Source organism: Phacochoerus africanus, chromosome 8 (assembly GCF_016906955.1).
Source record: "Phacochoerus africanus isolate WHEZ1 chromosome 8, ROS_Pafr_v1, whole genome shotgun sequence".
In the NCBI taxonomy this organism is placed as follows: Eukaryota; Metazoa; Chordata; class Mammalia; order Artiodactyla; family Suidae; genus Phacochoerus; species Phacochoerus africanus.
This window is the reverse complement of record NC_062551.1, coordinates 17415677-17437410: the sequence shown is the minus strand read 5'-3', so window position 1 is coordinate 17437410 and position 21734 is coordinate 17415677. Positions and strand designations below refer to the sequence as shown.

The 21734-nt window shown below is 43.8% G+C and overlaps 1 protein-coding gene across 1 annotated transcript in view; it reads left to right on the top strand.

The window, feature by feature from the left end:
* The first annotated feature begins 10218 nt into the window (after window positions 1-10218).
* Window positions 10219-21734, top strand: part of LOC125132742 (cytochrome b5 type B) — a 39549-nt gene continuing 28033 nt past the window's right edge. Inside the window, exon 1 of the mRNA XM_047790396.1 lies at window positions 10219-10469. Within this exon, the coding sequence (XP_047646352.1) occupies window positions 10314-10469 (156 nt within the window). The 5' untranslated portion in view covers window positions 10219-10313. The remainder of the gene's footprint in view (window positions 10470-21734) is intronic.

The window sequence follows — 21734 nt, the reverse complement described above, 5'->3', positions numbered from 1 at the left end:
TTCCTTTTTTTTCACATTATCCTCCAACATGTTCCACCATAAGTAATCAGATATAGTTCCTTATGCTATACAGCAGGATTTCATTGCTTATTCACTCCAAAGGCAAGAGTTTGCACCTACTAACCCCAAACTCCCTAAAATGTTTTAATGGTAGTAAAACATTAATGTTAAAATGTTTTGAATGGTAAATGCCATCTTCCTCTTACTTCTTTTAAGAGCCAGGTCTTCTATAGCACTTAGAATAATAACTCCAAACTAGCCAGCATTAACTGAGGACTCTGTGGCAGGCACTGTGCTGAGTTTTGTTTAATAGGTGACCTAGTACTTAGCTGTAGTTACTCAGTAAATGTTTATCGAAGAGCTCAAAAAAAAAAAAACAAAAACCAAAAAACCCAAAAACCTATGAAAGATTGTCAAGAAAACTACAGAACAGCATTCCTTATGAATATAAACAAAAGATCCCTAAGGAAAATTATAGCGAAATGAACCCAACAATCTAAAAAAAAAAAAAAAGAAATTGGAAATTCCTCTGTGGCACAGTGGGTTAAAGATCCAGTATTGTCCCTTCAGCAGCTTGGGAAATTCTACAAAACAACCATTAGAATTATAATGAGGAGTTCCTGTCGTGGCGCAGTGGTTAACGAATCCGACTAGGAACCATGAGGTTGCGGGTTCGGTCCCTGCCCTTGCTCAGTGGGTTAACGATCCGGCATTGCCGTGAGCTGTGGTGTAGGTTGCAGACGCGGCTCGGATCCCACGTTGCTGTGGCTCTGGCGTAGGCCGGTGGCTGCAGCTCCGATTCAACCCCTAGCCTGGGAACCTCCATATGCCGAGGGAAGCGGCTCAAGAAATAGCAACAACAACAACAAAGACAAAAAGACAAAAAAAAAAAAAAAAGAACCCAACTAGTATCTGTGAGGATGTGAGTTCGATCCCTGGCTTTGCTCAATGGGTTAAGGATACGGTGTTGCTGTGAGCTTTGGCTTGGGTCACAGATGCTACTTGTGTCTGGCATTGTTGTGGCTGTGGTGTACGCTGGCAGCTGCAGCTCCGTTTCAACCCCTAGCCTGGGAAATTCCATATGCTGCAGGCAAGGCCCTAAAAAAAAGAAAAACAAACAAAAAAATAACTATCGGTGAGTTTAGCAAGGTCATAGAATACTAAGTCAATGTACCAAATCAATTGTATTTCTATATTATGGCAGTAAACCATTGGGAAATGAAATAATTCCATTTATAATAGTATAAAATCCATAAAATATTTAGAACTAATTTTAGCAAAAGCTGTAGAAGACCTCTATGCCAAAAATCACAAATTGAGAAGAGATTCAAATTGAGAGTTTCCTGGTGGCTCAACAGGTTAATGGTCCAGCCTTGTCACTGCTATGGCTTGGGTTGTTTAGGGCATTTGTGGATTGTGAGACTCAAGGTTGTTAAGGTGTTCATTCTTTTTTTTTTTTTTTGCTATTTCTTGGACCGCTCCCACGGCATATGGAGGTTCCCAGGCTAGGGGTTGAATCGGAGCTGCAGCCACCGGCCTACGCCAGAGCCACAGCAATGCAGGATCCGAGCCGAGTCTGCAACCTACACCACAGCTCATGGCAATGCCAGATCGTTAACCCACTGAGCAAGGGCAGGGACTGGACCCACAACCTCATGGTTCCTAGTTGGATTCGTTAGCCACTGTGCCACGATGGGAACTCCAAGGTGTTCATTCTTTATACATTCATCTCTAAGCACCTTTACAGAACGTAAGTGTGTGTGTATGACTGGGTCACTTTGCTGTACAGTAGATATTATCACAGCCTTATAAATTAACTATGCTTCAGTACAACTTTAAAAAAAAGGAAGTAACAGGCTAATTTTTAAAAATAATCATATTATTTTGGGATAATTTTAGATTTGCAGAGAAGTTGTAAAATATTACAGAGTTCTTCTTTTTTTCTTTTTTGGCTGCCCCTCAGCACATGGTGTTCCTGGGTCAGGGATCAGATCTGAGCCACAGTTGTAGCCAACACAGCAACTTTGGAATCCTTAACCCACTGTGCCAGGCTGGGAACCTCACAGGCATCCCAGAGTTTCAGAGACACCGTTGATTCCATTGCACCACAGCGGGAACTCCTTAGAGGTTCTTATATACGCCTCACCCTATTTCCCATAATATCTTAGATTACTAAGATGACTGATATCTTAGCTTTATTGTAGTACATTTGTCAAACCTGAGAAATCGACACTGATACATTACCTTTGCTTTAATCTGAATTTCACTTTTTTCCCCTGATGTCCTTTTTTTTTTTTGTTCTAGGATACAATCCAGGTCGCCACTTTGTGTTTAGTTGTTGTCTCCTTAGTCAAAATGGGTCCGTGACAATTTCTCATTGTCTCCATGTCTTTGTTTTGTTTTTCATTTTTAAATGCGTTTGACAGTTTTGGTTGATACTGGTCAGGTATTTTGTAGGATGTCCCTCAATTTGAGTTTGCCTAATGTTTCTCTTATGTTTAGCTTGGGCCTGCAGGTTTGCGGGATGATGTCACAGTGGGGAAGTGCCTCTTTATCACGTACCAGGGATAAGATGCTATGAACATGATCTATAGCTGGAGACGTTGACCTTGACCACTTGGTTCAACAAGCTGATTTTTGTGTGTGTGTGTGTGTGTGTGTTTGCTATTTCTTGGGCCGCTCCCGCAGCATATGGAGGTTCCCAGGCTAGGGGTCCAATCAAAGCTGTAGCCACCGGCCTACACCAGAGCCACAGCAACGCGGGATCCGAGCCGCGTCTGCAACCTACACCGCAGCTCACGGCAACGCCGGATCCTTAACCCACTGAGCGAGGGCAGGGACCGAACCCGCAACCTCATGGTTCCTAGTCGGATTCGTTAACCACTGCGCCACGACGGGAACTCCTGATTTTAAAATTTATGTGGAAATACAGGAGTTCCTGTCATGGCTCAGCGGAGACGAATCTGACTAGTGTCTGAGAGGACAAAGGTTCAATCCCTGGCCTCACTCAGGGGGTTAAGAGTCTGGCATTGCCGTGAGCTGTGGTGTAGGTCACAGATGAGGCTCAGATCCTGAGTTACTGTGGCTGTAGCATAGGCTGGCTGCTGTACGTCTGATTTGACCCCAAGCCTGGGAACCTCTATATGCTGCGGGTGCGGCCCTAAAAAGACAAACAAGCAAAAATTTATTTGGAAATATAAAGGATCAAAAAGAGCAGAAACAGCCTTTTCAGCAAGTATTGCTGGGAAACCTGGACAGCTGCATGCAAATCAATGAAACTAGAACACACCCTCACACCATGCACAAAAATAAACTCAAAGACTTAAATATAAGACAAGACACCATCAAACTCCTGGAAGAGAACATAGGCAAAACATTCCCTGACATCAGCCTTACAAATATTTTCTTAGGTCAGTCTCCCAAAGCAGCAGAAATAAAAGCAAAAATAAACCAATGGGACCTAATTAAACTGACAAGCTTTTGCACAGCAAAGGAAACCAAAAAGAAAACAAAAAGACAACTTACAGAATGTGAGAAAATAGTTTCGAGTGATGCAACTGACAAGGGCTTAATCTCTAAAATATATGAACTGATACAACTCAACAGCAAAAAAGCCAACAACCCAATTGAAAAATGGGCAAAAAACCTGAATAGACATTTCTCCAAAGAAGATATACAGATGGCCAACAAGCACATGAAAAAATGCTCAACATCACTGATTATTAGAGAAATGCAAATCAAAACTACCACGAGATACCACTTCACACCAGTCAGAATGGCCATCATTAATAAATCCACAAATAACAAATGCTGGAGGGAGTGTGGAGAAAAGGCAACCCTCCTGCACTGTTGGTGGGAATGTAAGCTAGTACAACCACTATGGAGAACAGTATGGAGGTAACTTAGAAACTATACGTAAAACTACCATATGACCCAGCAATCTTGGGCATATATCTGGACAAAACATTCCTTGAAAAAGACACATGCACCCGCATGTTCATGGCAGCGCTATTCACAATAGCCAAGACATGGAAACAAACCAAATGTCCAATGACAGATGATTGGATATATACACAATGGAATACTACTCAGCCATAAAAAAGAACAAACGAATGCCATTTGTAGCAACATGGATGGAACTAGAGATGCTCATACTGCGTGAACTAAATCAGAAAGAGAAAGACAAATACCATATGATATCACTTATATCTGGAATCTAATATATGGCACAAATGAACCTTTCCACAGAAAAGAAAATCATGGACTTAGAGAATAGACTTGTGGTTGCCAAGGGTGAAGGGGAGGGCGTGGGATGGATTGGGAGATTGGGGTTAATAGATGCAGACTATTGCCTTTGGAATGGATAAGCAATGAGATCCTGCTGTGTAGCACTGGGAACTATATCTAGCCGCTTATGATGGAGCATGATAATGTGAGAAAAAAGAATGTATACATGTATGTGTAACTGGGACACAATGCTGTATGGTAGAAAATTGACAGAACACTGTAAATCAGCTATAATGGGAAAAAATAAACATCATTTTATGTATAAAAAAAGAGCAGAAACAACTTTGAAAACCAAGAGCAAAGCTTCTTCGATTTCCATTACCTGACTTCAAGCCTTCCTACAAAGCTATTGTAACCAAGGAGTTCCCGTCGTGGCTCAGTGGTTAACAAATCCAACTAGGAACCATGAGGTTGCAGGTTCAATCCCTGGCCTTGCTCAGTGGGTTGACGATCCGTCATTGCCGTGAGCTGTGGTGTAGGTTGCAGACACGGCTCGGATCCCGCGTTGCTGTGGCTGTGGTATAGGCCAGTGGCTATAGCTCTGATTTGACCCGTAGCCTGGGAACCTCCATATGCTGAGGAAGCGGCCCAAGAAGTGGCAAAAAGACCGGAAAAAAAAAAAAAGAAAGCTATTGTAACCAAGACAGTGTGGAATTGGCATAAGGTTAGACAAATAAATCACCGATATGTAATAGAAAGTTTAGAACAAGACCCGCACTTACATGGTCAATCAGTTTTCATCAAAACATGGAAACAATTCAGTGGGGAACTATTTTCATTAAATGGTGTTGGAACAACTGGGTATCCAGTTGGGAAAAAAAGAGAATGAGAAAGCTGGCTAGTTTACAAAGTTGGTAAGTAGCAAGGGTAGGGATCCAAGCTAGACTTTCTGGCTCTCTTGTGCTATAAATTGTGAATATGAAGGTATCACACATACATTTAGGCCACAGTAGTTTTTTGAATCAAATTCACTTTGAAGCCATACTTTTCAAAAATGCCAGCGTTCTTAAAGAAAAATCAAGAAATGTCCTTGATTAAAGGAAATTAAGGAGACATAAATACATGCAGTACATTATCCTGCATTGGATCCTGGCTCTCATAGACACACCAGAATTTCACTAAGGACCTTATTATACTAACTGGGATATAATACAGATGGCGTGTTAGATAATAGTCTTATATGAATGTCAGGAGTTCCCTAATGGCCTACCAGTGAAGCATTCCGCGTTGTCACTGATGTAGTGTAGGTTTGATCCCTGGCCTGGGAACTTCTGCATGCCACAAGTATGGCCAAAAAAAAAAAAGTTAAATTCCCTGAATTTGAAAATCATAGTAAGAGTCTCTCCCTTCCCCCTTCTTCTTGGCTGTGCCTGAGGCATGCGGAAGTTCCTGGGCAGGGATGGAACCTGTGCCACCGAAGTGACAATGCCAGGTCCTTAACCACTAGTTCATCAAGGAACTCCCAAGAATGTGTTCTTATTCTTAGAAGATACAGAAACATTTGGAGGCAAAGGGCCATGATGTCTGCAACTTACTCTGAACTGGTTTTGTTTCACATTAACAACAATAAAAATAGAGATGAGATGGAGTTCCCGTCGTGGCTTAGTGTTTAATGAATCCGACTAGGAACCATGAGGTTGCAGGTTCGATCCCTGGCCTTGCTCAGTGAGTTAAGGATCCCGCGTTGCCGTGAGCTGTGTGCAGATTGCAGACACGGCTCAGACGCGGCTGGGATCCCGCGTAGCTGTGGCTCCGGTGTAGGTTGGCGGCTACAGCTCGGATTCGACCCCTGGCCTGGTAACCTCCATATGCCGCAGGAGCAGCCCAAGAAATGGATAAAAAGACTAGATAGATAAATAAATAATATATATGTGAGAAATCACATATGGAAAAACTAATAATTGGTGAATCTAAGTTAAAAGTAAATGAGAATTCACTGTATTACTCTTTCAACTTTGAAATTCTAAAAAAAAAAAAAAAAGAAATTTAAATACAAATTTTTTTAAAAAACCCACTAATCTGATTCTAATTCCGGTTGCCATGATGGTGACAAATTCAGTCTTAGTCCTTGATGAGCGCATTCCTCTCCTTCTCCCCAGGGGTTTTACACAGTGCAAAACATTCAGGACAGGCCCTCTAGTCTTTACTCCACATTGGTTCCTTCCTGAAAGATCTGCTGCAGAGCTGGCAGCCTCCACACTGGAACTCAGGTCTGTCTGCTAGCCAGGAGCCCTGGTGTGGAGAGTCCAGTCTTTCTGTATGTACCATCCAGCCCTTGGTCTCCGAAATCCTGTCACCTGCCTAGGTCCCTTTGAGGAAGTTTGTGGGGTTCCTGGTACTGGAGGAATCCCAAACCATTTTCCTCTTCTGGGTCTCAGAAAGCCCATTTTTTGCTTTTTGTGGTACTCCAAATGTATTTCTCCAACCTCTCTCTCTTTGCTGAGAGTTTCTTCCATGCTTTCCTCTTAAGGAAAAAAACCCTGTAGGGGAGTTCCTCTGTGCCTCAGCAGGTTAAGGACCCGGGATTGTCCTTGCTGTGGCTCTGAGTGTTGCTTCGGTGTGGGTTTGATCCATGGCCTAGGAACTTCCACATGCCCTGGGTGTGGCCGAAAAAGAAAAAAACAGGAGTTCCCGTCGTGGTGCAGTGGTTAACGAATCCGACTAGGAACCATGAGGTTGCGGGTTTGGTCCCTGCCCTTGCTCAGTGGGTTAACGATCCGGCGTTGCCGTGAGCTGTGGTGTAGGTTGCAGACACGGCTTGGATGCTGCGTTGCTGTGGCTCTGGCGTAGGCCAGTGGCTACAGCTCCGATTCGACCCCTAGCCTGGGAACCTCCATATGCCGCGGGAGCGGCCCAAAGAAATAGCAAAAAGACAAAAAGAAAAAACAAAACACAACACTAAAAAAACACTATCGGATTCGATTTCCTAGGTGGAAGTAGTAAAGGAAATGCTATGTGATTTTAGTAATTCACTGTACAAGCGATAAAGACATCAAATATGCTTCAAAACAGACTCACAGATAAAGAGAGCAAATTAAGAGCTCCCGTCGTGGCTCAGCAGAAATGAATCTGACTAGCATCCATGAGGACGAAGGTTCAATCCCTGGCCTCACTCAGTGGGTTAAGGACCTGGCGTTGCTGTGAGCTGTGGTTTAGGTTGCAGATTCGGCTCAGATCGAATCTGACGTGGCTGTGGCTGTGGCTGTGGCTGTGGCTGTGGCCGGCAACTACATTTTTGATTCCACCCCTAGCCTGGGGACCTCCACATGTTGTGGGTGTGGCCCTAAAAAGACAAAAAAATAAAAAAGAAAGAGAGAGCAAACTCGTGGTTACCAGTGGGGAGTGGGCAGTGCTACTGGCAATACTATTGGGTATAAGAAAGGCTACAAGGATGTATTGTACCACATGGGGAATCTAGCCAATATTTTGTCAAAACTGTAAATGGAGTATAGCCCATAAAAACTGCATTAAAAATGCTTCAAAAAAAGTTGAGCGTTTTCTCAAAGTTATCCACAGATTACTTGCATTGAAATCATTTAAAATACTTGCTAAAAATGCTACTTTCTGATTCTATATCCAGACCCACTGGTCCTGAATCTCTGGTAGTTGGGCCAGGAATCTGCTTTTTTTAAGTGTTTTAAAACAATGTTTTATTATTTCTCTTGATTCTGTGGGTTGACTGGGCAGTTCTGCTGATAAAGCCTAGACACACTCATGTGTTACATTCAGCTAACAAATTGATTAAGGGGGAGGCACAGCTGAGACAGCTTAAATGGCTGATTTTTAGTCCCAGGCTCCTTCATAGTATCATGAAGAGTTCTAAGACGGTGAAGATGGAACTTTTGCTGTGATCTACTAGCCAAAGTAAGTAACAAGGCAAGCCAAGATTCAAGGTGAGCAAGAGATTCCATGTCTGGACAGGAGGGAATCTGCTTTTTTTTTTTTTTTTTTATCTTTTTCTAGGGCCGCACTTGCGGCATATGGAGATTCTCGGGCTAGGGGTCAAATGGGAGCTAGAGCCACAGGCCTACGCCACAGCCACAGCAACCGGGGAACCGAGCTGTGTCTGCAACCTACACCGCAGGTCACGGCCACGCTGTATCCCACTGAGGGAGGCCAGGGATCGAAACCCCAACCTCATGGTTCCTAGTCGGATTCCTTAACCACTGAGCCACGACGGGAACTCTGGAATCTGCATTTTTAACATAGTCTTCTCAATTAACTCATGCTCACTGGGGTTAAGTGTCAATTATTCATTTACCAAATATATGTCAGAGCTGTGTTCCTTTGCATTTGCTGCAAATCTCTATTGCTGACACTTAAATTTCTATGTATGCAAATGCTTTTCTGTCTTTCAGAAATTTCTGAAATGGTAATGTGCTTACATACTCTATGGAGATGGAATCACTGGCGCTCAGAATGGTAGCAGTTTGTGAAAAAGGTGGAATTTGAGGTGCTTGAAAGGTGAGTAGGCAGTGGAAGGGTACCTTTCTGGTTTTTTTTTTTTTTTTTCTTTTTAGGACCATACTGCAGCATATAGAGGTTCCCAGGCTAGGGGTCGAATTGGAGCTGTAGCCTCTGGCCTACGCCAGAGCCACAGCAACGCGGGATCCGAGCCACGTCTGCAACCTACACCACAGCTCACGGCAACGCCGGATCGTTAACCCACTGAGCAAGGCCAGGGACCGAACCCGCAACCTCATGGTTCCTCGTCGGATTCGTTAACCACTGCGCCACGACGGGAAGCCTGTCGTTTTTTTTTGACCCGCAGCTTGCAGCTGCTTGATGTGAGACATCAATTCCCAGACCAGGGACTGAATCTGGGCCACAGCAGTGAATGCGCCTGAGTCCTAACAGCTAGATCACTAGGGAACTCCCTGGAAGAGAGGGGATGGAGCTTGTAAGACCCCAGATGTGAATTTTTACTCGTAAGTTTAGGAGTCAGTGGCTGGTGCACAAGGCTTATAAAAGGTGAAAGAGGGTGGGGGTGGACTATGGAGAGTAGGGGAGAGTGACACGATGAAAATGACATTTCACAATAACCAACTTGGCATTTGCAATGGCAATTAAAAATGAGTAGCTCACTACCCTCCAACTTGTAATTCCAAAAGGCCAGGACCTCTACCCAGCAACAGTTGAGGCGAATTCTATTTTAGAACACATAGAAACAAAACAGTGTAGTTTGTCCTGATCATTAAAGAATTCATTTTAAAATCCAGCCTTAAGATATAGTTGACATGACAAAATCAGATTCTTAGTAGTGGCACAAAGTTAGGTGACTCCATACTGTAACCCCAGTCACTGTCTCAAGGCCTCAGGTCAGTCATTCCGCTTTTTCTAACACCGCCGGTCACTTATGTATTGTTATGTACCAAGCTTTCTGCACTCTCATTTAATCGGCCAAATTACTCTATAAGGTAGAAATTATGCCCATTTTGCTGGTGAGGAGACTGCCTTAGAGAGACGGGGTTCACGGGGGTCACAGCCTGGAGGCTGCAAACTAAAAACGCAAATCTGGGGCAGGAACAGAGAACTGTGCGGATGGTGGGGGGAGAAACGAGCTCCACGTGGCTCAGGAAGGATCCGCCGCGTGGAGAAGGGAAATGGGAATCGGTGACTCGGCTCCCTCTTTTCAGAATTCTGCGGGGCCCTACAGCGAGTGAAGAAGAAACCTCTGGCTCTTTGCCTGACTCGTCTGTCAACGTCTCTCTTCGGCGCTTTTCCAAAATCACAGTATTTCATTGGTGAGATTGGAGAGGATGGGTAAATATGATTGGTTAGTTGGACCTCGAACCAGGCCCACGCCCCTAGGATCATGCCAGTAGTGGGCGGGATTTGAAACTGAGTCCCTCGTTTCATTGGTGAAGAGAAAAAGAACCAGGAACTATCCGAGGTCATGATTGGCTGTTGCCAGGAGCCTTATGGGCCTGGTTACGGAAGCCCGGAAGAACTGAGGGCTATTTCCACCTCGAGGAAGTTAGCGGCGGAAACCGGGTTAGCGGTGGAGAAGAGGTATTGGAGACCCAATGGCGACTGTGGAAGCTAGCGGCAGCGATGGGCAAGGGGTCGAGACCTCCGTCACCTATTACCGGTTGGAGGAGGTGGCGAAGCGCAACTCCTCGAAAGAGCTATGGCTGGTTATCCATGGCCGAGTCTACGATGTCACCCGCTTCATGAACGAGGTGAGGCCCAGGAGGTGGGCAGCGAGGGGTGGTCGGGCCCGAAAACGCTGCTAGGGTCGTGTATAGGAGGGAAGTGAGGCCTCCCTGTCTGCGACCACTCGTACGAAAGCGACCACGAGACGGAGACTGGGGAGGCCTGGTCGGTATGCAATTCTGGTGTCTTCGGTGATATAAAGCGCTGCGTGTCACACATCGAGCACTTTCTGTGTGCTAGGCTAAACTCTGAGTCGTCGTTATCCCCATTTTACAGAAAGGGAAGCAGCCTCACAGATTCTCGTTAACAGAGCCATTTGAACCTCGTTTAACAAACAGAGCCATTTGAAGGCTCTAGAGCCTTTGCTCCTCGCCCTGTACTTTGTGAAGTAATACCATGTTTGGTCTTCGTTTTCTTAAGAAGCTGAGATTTCTTCCCCCCCCCCCCCCCAATCCCTCCATTATGCCGCCTCTATTTTTTTTCTATTTTGAGTTGACCTTGAGGCCGGAGGTTGTGAGTTGGTTTTTTTTTTTGGCCATTGATTTAGGTCTGTCACCCTCTTTTGTAAAGTCTGTTGTGTCAGGTTTTACAAGTTCTCCTTGAGACCTTCCCTGGTATAACTCTTTCTTAAAGGAAACAGACTTCTCTCTCTCTCTCTCTTTTTTTTTTTGCTTTTTAGGGCCACACTCTCAGCATATGGAGGTTCCCAGGCTAGGGTTGAATCGGAGCTGCAGCTGCTGGCCTACACCACAGCCACTGCAGGATCCAAGCTGCGTCTGTGACCTATACCACAGCTCAGGGAAACGCCAGATCCTTAACCCATTGAGCGAGGCCATGGATGGAACCTGCAACCTCTTGGCTCCTAGTCGGATTCGTTTCTGCTGAGCTGCAACTGGAACTCCCAGACTTCTCATTTTTTTAAACTCTATTTTGAGGTGTAATTTACATAGAGTACATTGTGTTCCTTTAAAGTGTACAGCTTGTTGAGTTTTGAAAAATGTATTCACCCAAGTAATAAATCAGCTCCAGTTAAGAAAACGTTTCTAGGAGTTCTCGTCGTGGCACATCGGAAACGAATCCAACTAGGAACAGTGAGGTTTTGGGTTTGATTCCTGGCCTCGCTCAGAGGGCTAAGGATTGAGCGTTGCCTTATGCTGTGGTGTAGGTTACAGACTCAGCTCCAATCTTGTGTTCCTGTGGCTCTGACATAGGCCTGCGGCTGCAGCTGAAATTGGACCCCTAGCCTGGGAACCTAAGTATGCTACGGGTGCGGCCCTAAGAAGACAAAAAAGAAAGAAAGAAAGCATTTCCACTACTCTATTTTTAATTTCCTTTTTTCTCCTTTGCAGTCATTCCCCTCCAAATCCCTGAAGGTTTGGGATATTTGAAATATAAATAAATTAATTAATTTATTCATTTATGGTGTGCATTATTTTGTCTTGAGTAATACATTAGTAATCTTGTAAATAATTCCTTGGAAGTTCTTTCATAATATAACCCTATTATAACTGAGAAAAAAGTTCATTTCTATTAGTTCTTTCTCTGAAGTGAATATAAAAAAGGTAAATATTTTTCCTTTTAATTTGGGGCTTGGGAAGAGGAAGCTTTGCATCCTGATTCACAAATCTATAAAAGTTTTTAAAACTTAAGTTTTCCCCAAAAGGACATTTTATTTATTTTATTTTTTAGAGCCATACCTGTGGCATCTGGAAGTTCTCCCAGGCAAAATTTTTTTCTTCCCTTTTTAGGACCACACCTGCAGCATGGGAAATTCTCCCAGACTAGGGGTCAAATTGGAGCTGCAGCTGCTGGCCTGTGCCGCAGACAAAGCAGCACCAGATCTGAGCCACCTCTGCAACCTATGCCACAGATTGCGGCATCCTCATGGACACTAGTTGGGTTCTTAACCCAGTGAGCTACAATGGGAACTCTAGAAGGACGTTAATAAATCTTTCTAGTGGCCAACAAGTTAACTTATTAGAATGTAGTAACTTTTTGCCTCTGTAGGTTGTACAGCATTTTTTTGCTTTTAAAAGTTCTTTCCCATTGTTTCAGCCTCAAAATAACTAGTTGTGGAGTTCCCATCGTGGCTGAGCGGTAAACGAACCCGACCAGTATCCATGAGGATGTAGGTTCGATCCCTGGCCTTGCTCAGTGGGTTAATGATCCGGCCTTGCCGTGAGCTGTGGTGTAGGCTGGCGGCTGTAGCTTCGATTCATCCCCTAGCCTGGGAACCTCCATATGCCCCAGGTATGGCCCCAAAAAGCAAACAAAAAAACAACTCCCCCAAATCAAAATAACTAGTTGAGAGTGAGTTGGATAGTAGTGGTTCTTATTTTAACAGCGGTATATTAAACAAGTTCAGCGAGATTTGGGGCAAAGAGTTGATTAGTGTGCAGGGTGCGCTCTAGATAAATCCTTTGACTTCTCTAACCTACACAGCATTATTTCAAAATTTTGGCTTTAGCTGTGTCCTTTGGTGTATGCCTCATTATGTAATAAGTTTCAAGTGTGGGTTGTAGCATGTTAAAGCATAGTTTGTAATGGGTAGCCAATAATGTTTTTCATCTGTGATTTCATTTCCCTCCAGTTTCTTCTTGATTGATTTAGAATAGAAAATGAACTTGCAAGGAACACTCAAGTCGCAGATATTAATCTTGAATGGTGGTGGTTAATCTGGTTCACCACATGTGGATGGAGCCAGAGATAGCACCTGCGAGCCAAGGCAGCCCTTGAAGCTTGAGCTGCAGATCTTAACCTGCAGTTAGTCTTTCTTACTTGGCTGTTGCAGAATTGTCTCTGTCCCGGTTTTCTTGTTCATTCCACATCTATTCATTCATTCACTTACTCTTTCAAAGCTTTATCAAGTGTCTGCTAAGCACCAGATGCTGTTCTAGGTGCTGAGAATGCAGCAGTCGGTAATGTTTATGCCCTCGTGGAGATTACAATCTATGGGAAGTGATTACAGTCTATAAGCAAAGTAAATAAAATGTACACTCTGTCAGGTGGTGGTAAATGGTAAGAAGAAAAATAAAGCAAAGAAGAGGACTGTGGACGGTGTTCCCTTTGTGGCTCAGTGGTTAAGAAACTCGACTAGGATCCATGAGGGTTTGATGCTGGCCTCCCTCTGTGGATTAAGGATCTGGCGTTGCTTTAAGCTGTGGTGTAGGTCACAGATGCAGCTTGGATCTGGTGTTGCTGTGGCTGTGACATAGGCCGGCAGCTGCAGCTCTGATTCGACCCCTAGCCTGGGAACCTCCATATGCTGCGGGCGCGACCCTAAAAAGAGAGAAAAAAAGAAGAGGACTGTGGACATGTATGGGATGAGGGCGTGAGGATGAGGGATTGAAATTTAGATATGATGGCCAGAGATGGCCTTATTGAAGAAAATGACTAGTGTAAAGGCCCGAATGACGTTCCAGGAGCTAACAGTGTGGATATCTGCAGGAAGACCTTTTTGCGAAGAGGGAGCAAATTTAAAGGCCTTGATGTATGTCTGGTGTGTTTGAGGAGCAGTGAGCGAGCTCATAGTGGCTGGCTGGAGGTAGATGAGGTTGCCATCATCAGAGGGGCACAGATGAAGTACAGCTTTGCCGGTTTGAGAAAGGATTTGACTTTTGTTTTGAGATGGGAAAGCACAGTGGAGCAAAGGAGTGATAAGATGTGACCTAATGGTTTTGGAGTATCACTCTGACAGACTGAGCGGGGCAAGGGCAGAATTGAAGAGCCCAGTTGTGGGGCACTTGCAGTATTTGGGGCAAGAGATGGTTCGTGGTTTGGACCAGGGTGGTGGCAGTGCGGGTGTATCAGATTTTGGATGTGTTGTGTTGGTAGAGCCAGTAGGATTTTAAATGATGCATTAGATTTGAAGAGGGAGAGAAAAAGAGTCAAGAGTGACCAACATTTTTGCCTGCAGGTCTGGAACAGTGGGGTTCTTATTAGATGAGATGAGGAAGACACATTGGTTTGCATCCTTCTCTTTCCAATTTGAAATCACTTTGGGGCTCCTCCTTAGAAAGGGATTCCTGATCTGAGTATCTTGCAGGAATGCTGGATTCTTTAACCCACTGTGCCAGGCCGGGGCTCAAACCCCAGCCTCCACAGCAACCTGAGCCACTGCAGTCAGATTCTTAGTCCACTGTCCTACAGCGGGAACTGCTCTTTTTTTTTGCCCTTGATTAATGGATATGGTTAGTGTTATGCTGGAGGTTGAATGTGATAATTTAGAATTGGTAGGATAACTGAATTATATTTACTCTAACAGATTAATTTTGCATTTTTGAATTAGTCGTATTAGTTCAGTTAATGAATTACTATTTTTTTAGATCTGTACCTGAGGCCTATAGAAGTTCCTAGGCTAGAGGTTGAATCTGAGCTGCAGCTGCTGGCCTACACCACAGCCACAAATAAACTTGGTTCTGCCCTCTTGAAGCTACCCTTCTTAGGGAGACAAAAGAAGACAAAACAGACAAAAGCTAAATGCTGGTGCTTTCTAGGAAGGAAACAAGGAGTTGAGAAAGAAAAATGGTGGCAAGGGGTAGGTCTGCTTTAGTTAGAGGACCTGGAAAGCTTCCATGAGAAGATGACTTAGTTGATGAGAAGGAACGAGTTTTTCGAAGACCAGACAAAAGAGCATTCCGGCAGCATCTTCAGGGTCCAGCAAGAGTTCGGCACTTTAGTGAGACTGAAAGTGGCTGCGGCTTTAGTGCGTGGGATGAAGGTCGAGAATGGCCAGCGAGCTCAGCAGGAGCCAGAACAGGCACAGCTGGGTAGATGTTACCGATTTGATCCGAAGTGTGGTGGAAAACCGCTGAAGCCTTTTAAGATGGGGTGACAGCGGGAGTTCCTGCTGTGGCTCAGCAGGTAAATGAAAACAGCAAGGCATACTATCTGTGGGGATGGTATGCTGTTACTTTTTGGGTGAAAAAAGAGAAGTGGGAGGAGCTACAGTTTTTGATTATGTGTGCAAAACAAAAACTCTGGAAGGGTTCACAAACAATAGTAGTTCATGGAGTTCCTGTCGTGGCTCAGTGGTTAGCGAATCCGACTAGGAACCATGAGGTTGTGGGTTCAGTCCCTGCCCTTGCTCAGTGGGTTAAGGATCTGGCGTTGCCATGAGCTGTGGTGTAGGTCGCAGACGTGGGTCTTGGATCCCGCATTGCTGTGGCTCTGGCGTAGGCCAGTGGCTACAACTCCGATTCGACCCCTAGCCTGGGAACCTCCATATGGCGCAGGAGCAGCCCAAGAAATGGCAAAAAGACAAAAAAAAAAAAAGAAATAGTAGTTCATTTTAGGATGAGGCAGAAGTGGGTGGATAGGAGGAAGGCTTTTGCCGGTATACCTATGTGACCTATTCAGAAAGTGAAAAAAATGGACCTGCATCCCTGAAAAAAAAGGTTTTTGTTCTAACTTCCCTATCTTGTATCTCCAATCCTTGAAATGATATCAAAAATATGGGAGAAGGTGGCTGTAAAACAGACCTAATTCCATACCCTGCAGCCATGGGGAAAAAATTGAGGCAAATCCTAATGTCATGGGCATAGGCTGTTAGGTTAGCCAGAGTTCAAACTCTTCCTGGACCACTTAACATTATGACTTTGTGATTCTCTGCTCTTCAGTTTTCTCATCTCTAAAATGGGTTATTGTTGGGGGGATTAAAAGAGCAATTACATGTAAAGGCCTTAGAATTAAGCACCCAGGGAGTTCCTGTCGTGGCTCAGGGGTAATGAACCTGAGTAGTATCCATGAGGATGTGGGTTCAATCCCTGGCCTTGCTCAGTGGGTTAAGGATCCGGTGTTGCTGTCAGCTGTGGTGTAGGTCACAGACGAGGCTCAGATTCTGAGTTGCTCTGTCTGTGGTGTAGGTCAGCAGCGATAGCTCCGATTCGATCCCTAGTCCGGGAACTTCCATATGCTGCGGGGTGCAGCCTTAAAAAGACCAAAAAAAAAAAAAAAAGAATAAGCACCCAATAAATACTATTACTACTAAACCAAATCAGTGGTGACACTATAATTTTATTACGGAATACTATGAATCTCTCTAGTCCTACATAGTCAGTATATATTGGTATATTCATGGAAGATGTTGAAGAATTAAAACAAATTATTGGCATTGAAAGAGTTTTACTTTTTTCCCTTCGGTGTTGCTTTTCCCTCCAACCTTCTTTCAACTCAGCAAAAGTAATCTATTTGAAAATAACTGCTTCATTGCCACCCCCATCTTTTTTTCTTTTTTTTTTTTTTAGGGCCACATGTGTGGCATATGGAAGTTCCCAGGCCTAGGGATTGAATCTGAGCTGCAGCTGCCAGCCTATGCCACAGCCACAGCAGTGCCAGATTCACACCACAGCTCACTGCAACGCCAGATCCTTAACCCACTCAGTAAGGTCAGAGATTGAACCCCCATCCTCATGGGTACTAGTCAGGTTCGTAACCTGCTGAGCCACAGTGGGAACTCCCATTCACCTGTTGCTTGACATTTGGGTTGTTTCCCTTTTTTGGCTATTGTGAGTAAAGCTGCTGTGAACTTTGATGTACAAATCTTTGTGTGAATGGATATTTTCATTCCTTACACCTAGGAGTGAGATTTTTGGTTTGTATGGGGTTTGTTGTTTTTTCTTTAAACTTTTTAAGCAACTGTCAAACCTTTTCCCAAAGTGTCTCCATCATTTTTTTTTCCGCATGGCTGCACCCATGGCATATGGAGTTTCCTGGACCAGGGATTGAATCTGAGCTGCAGCTGCAGCCTATGCTAGATCCTTTAACCCAGTGCTCCAGGCCAGGGATCGAACCCATGTCTCCACAGCAACCCGAGCTGCTGCAGTCACATTCTTAACTCACTGAACCATAGTAGGAACTCCCAAATTGTCTTCATTATTTTACACTCCTATTAGCAATGCATTGGCTTTCCAGTTTCTCCACATCCTCATTGACGTAATGACGTTTGCCAGTCATTTTGCTTTTAACTATTCTAATGGATGTGTGCCAGTGTATAATTTTTTTTATTTTTTATTTGTGTGTGTGTGTGTGTGTTTTGAGGGCTGCACCCATGGTGTATGGAAGTTCCCAGGCTAAGGGTCATACCAGCGCCAGATCTGAGCCTCGTCTGCGACCTACGCCACTGCTTAAGTCAATGCCAGATCCTTAACCCACTGATCGAGGCCAGGAATCGAACCTGTGTCCTCATGGGTCCTAGTCAGCGTCGTTACCACTGAGCTACAACGGGAACTTCTATTTATCCATTTTGCATGTGGGTGTGGGTGTGGCTTACGCACTAGAGAGCAAGCCAGGGCAAGATGGGAGGGAGGGGAGGCAGAGTGAGCCCCCTCTTGATCTCAGGGTGTTCCAGGTTCCTTGTTATGTTCAGGAATACAGTCGTGAATAAGACAACCATGGCCCCTGTTCTTAGGGAGCTTATGGTCTAGTGGGGGAAGAAAGACATTAAATAAATAATTGTAGTTATGATAAATTCCATGAAGGTGCCTAAGGAATTGGCAGACTCTGTAGCACTTGGACCTAATCTGGTAGGAATAAGTTATGTTTGGAACTGTAGACCTGAAATTCAGATCCTGGGCAGTGGTGACTGCCAAGATTACACCCTTTCCGGCAGCTATCACGTTAGCTTTCCCTAGGTGACACCCCTGCCTTAGTAGGTTCTTTCTTTCTTTTTATTTTTTGTCTTTTTGCCGTTTCTAGGGCCACTCCCGCAGCATATGGAGGTTCCCAGGCTAGGGGTCGAATCGGAGCTGTAGCCGCCAGCCTACGCCAGAGCCACAGCAACTCGAGATCCGAGCCATGTCTGCGACCTACACCACAGCTCACGGCAACGCCGGATCCTTAACCCACTGAGCAAGGCCAGGGATGGAACCCCCAACCTCATGGTTCCTAGTTAGATTCATTAGCCACTGAGCCACACGACAGGAACTCCTACTAGGTTCATTATAATCCAAATGCAAATACCTGTGGACCTGCACCACTTCCTGTTGTTCACCACCCAGGTCTGTTATCTTTCTCTGCCCTGTGGGGCTGTTTTTTAGGAAGTATCTTTTGTGCTCTGCAAAACTTTAACCTCCGTATCTTATTCCGATGAAGTATTCTGCTAATCTCTTGGGCTAGCCCAACCTCATTTTGCAGCTTCCGCAATCTTAATGTTTCTAGATTTCATTTTCCAAGTCAGGTGGTCTTGGGTACGTCTCTGTTGTTACACTTTTATTACGTCAGTATGGGATTCCCATTCACAAAGAGAAAGTGTGTAATTTTTTTCCCAACACGATTTTTATTCTGTAACTGTCCTTCTTCACCTTGTCTTCTTTTCTGCCCATCTTGTCCCCTATCCTTTTCATAGAGTTAGTAATCTGGAAGTATCATTTTCTGTTGGCAACTTGTCTTCTTTCTTTTCTATAGTGAAACAAATTTTCTGTCCTCCTTTCAATAATCCTTAGTAAAGGAACGTAAGGAAAAGCCACAGGGCTTCCCCTGCTCCCGACTGCATACTCTGTGGACTGATGGAAACGTCACAGGAGGACATTACAAAGTTGCCTTTGTGTCTTTTTCACTTGATTATTGCTGGACTGGGATAGAAATGAATCAGTCACAGTCATTGTTTCCTCAATTGAAAGTTTATGATCTTGGTTGCCGTGTAGTTTATTTGAAGTATTTGTGGTGTTATATAATTGTTCATGTAGTAAGAGCTGAGAAGAGATCCATTCGTTTTAACACACAAGGGCTATCCAGTTCAAAAGACTCTTTTTTGCAAATTTATGTGAGATTTTTAAAAAAGCAAGGCAGATCCTAGAAAAGAATGGGAACTATGTACTGCCTTATATTAGGTTTACTTAGTAAAAATAAGGAGAAATGTATGGTTGTCCAGTAGGTTTATTTTATTTTTCTTTTAGGGCTGCCCCCTTGGCGTATGGAGGTTCCCAGGCTAGGAGTCGTATCAGAGCTGTAGCCACCCGCCTACGCCACAGCCACAGCAGCACCAGATCCAAGCCGTGTCTGCGACCTACACCACAGCTCGCGGCAATGCCAGATCCCCGACCCACTGAGCAAGGCCAGGGATCGAGTCTGCATCCTCATGGATACTAGGCAGATTCATTTCTGCTGCGCCACAACAGGAACTCCCTGGTCTTGTTCTGTTTTGCTGTGATTCAGACAAAAGTAAGATTTTTGGCTTACACTGATGGTAGTTATGTAAACCTAGCTTTGTGTGTGGTGAAATATACATAACATAAAATTTACGATTTTAACCATTTTTAACCGTACAGTTCAGTGGCATTAATTGTATTCACAGTGTTGGGTAATCAATATTGCTATTTCTAAAATATTGCCATTACCCCAAACAGAAACTCTGTAGCCATTAGGTAGTAACCACCCCCTCATCACTTCTCCCAAGCCCCGGATAACCTCTAATTTACTTTGTGTCTCTCTGAATTTGCCTCTTCTAGGTACCTCATATAAGTGGAATCATAAAATATTTGTCCTTTTGTATTTGGCTTCTTTTACTTAGTATATTTTGGTTTTTAAGTTTTTTTTTTTATTGTAAAATGTATATAACATAAAGTTTCTTATTTTAACCATTTTAAGTGTATGGTGACGTTAAGTCCACTCACATCAGTCTGTGCCCATCGCCACTCTCCCTCATCATCCCAAACTGAAGGTCTGTACCCATTAAACCATAACTTCCCATTACCCTCTCCTCCCGGCCCCTGGTAATCCCTGTCTGCTGTCTGTCTCTCTGACCTTGACTATTCTAGATACCACATAAGGATGGAATCTTATAATACCTGTCCTTCTGTATCTGACTTATTTCACTTAGAATACTGTCTTCAGAGTTTGTCCCTAATGTAGCATGTATCAGAATTTCGCTCCTTTTAAGGCTGAATAATATTCCATGATGAGTATATACCATCTGTTTCTTGTCTGTTCATCCATTACCAGTGGCCACCTGGATTGTTTCCACCTTTTAGCTCTTGTGACCAAAGCCGCAGTGAACATGGGCATACAAGTATCTGAGTGAGTGCTTTTTCGGTTCATTTGGATATGTAACTAGGGGTGGAATTTCTGGGTCGTATGGTAACTATTATTATAATTAGCTTTTTGAGAAACCTCCAAACTGTTTTCCACAGCAGCTGTACCATTTTACATTGGCACCAGAAGTGAATGAAGATTTTATTTAAATCTCCGTGCAACTCTTGTTATTTTTATTTTTCTTTTTTTTTAAATTGTAGCCATCCTAGCAGGTATATAGCATCATCTTGTTATTTTTGAATGTGCGTTTCCCTGATGATTAATGATGTTAAGTATCTTTTCATGTGCTTGTTGGTTTTCTGTATATCTTCTTTGGAGAAATGTCTATTTAACTTTTTTGCCTTTTTTTTTTAATTTTTAAAAGTTTTATTGAAGTATAGTTGATTTACAATGTTGTGATAATTTCTGCTGTACAACAAAGTGATTCAGTTATACATGTAAGCACATCCATTCTTTTTCCATATAGATTATCTGTCATAGAATATTGGCTAGAGTTCCCTGTGCTGTACAGCAGCAGGTCCCCATTGGCCAATCATTCCATGTTCCAATCTCAAACTCCCAGTCCATCGCTCCACGTCCCCTGACCTGTCCCCTTTGGTAACCATGAATTTGTTTTCAAAGTCTGAATCTTGGGAGGTCCCTTCTTGACTCAGTGGGTTACAAACCCTACTAGGATCCATGAGAATGCAGTTCAATCCCTGTCCTTGTTCAGTGGGCCTCCTCAGTGGGTTAAGGATCTGGTGTTGCCGTGAGCTGTGGTGTAGGTCGCAGGCGTGGCTGTGGCGTAGGCTGGCCTCTAGCTCTGATTTGACCCCTAGCCTAGGAACGTCCATATGCCACAGGTGTGGCCCTGAGAAGCAAAAAAAAAAAACAAGTCTGTGAGTCTGTTTCTGTTCTGCAAATAAGTTCATGGGTATCCTTTTTTTAGATTCCACGCATAAGTAATATCACAATGATGTTTGTCTTTCACTGTCTACTTTCACTTAGAATGATAATCTCTAGGTCCATCCATGTTGCTGCAAATGACATTATTTCATTCTTTTTTTGTGGCCGAGTAATATTCCATTGTGTGTTATACACATCTTCTTTATCTATTACTCTGCTGATGGGCATTTAGGTGGCTTCCATGTCTTGGCTATTTTAAATAGTGCTGCAGTGATCATTGAGGTGCATGTATTGTTTGAGTTACAGTTTTCTCCAAATAGATGCTCAGGAGTGCTGCCCATTTTTAAATTGGATTGCTTATGTTTTTGTTGTTAAGT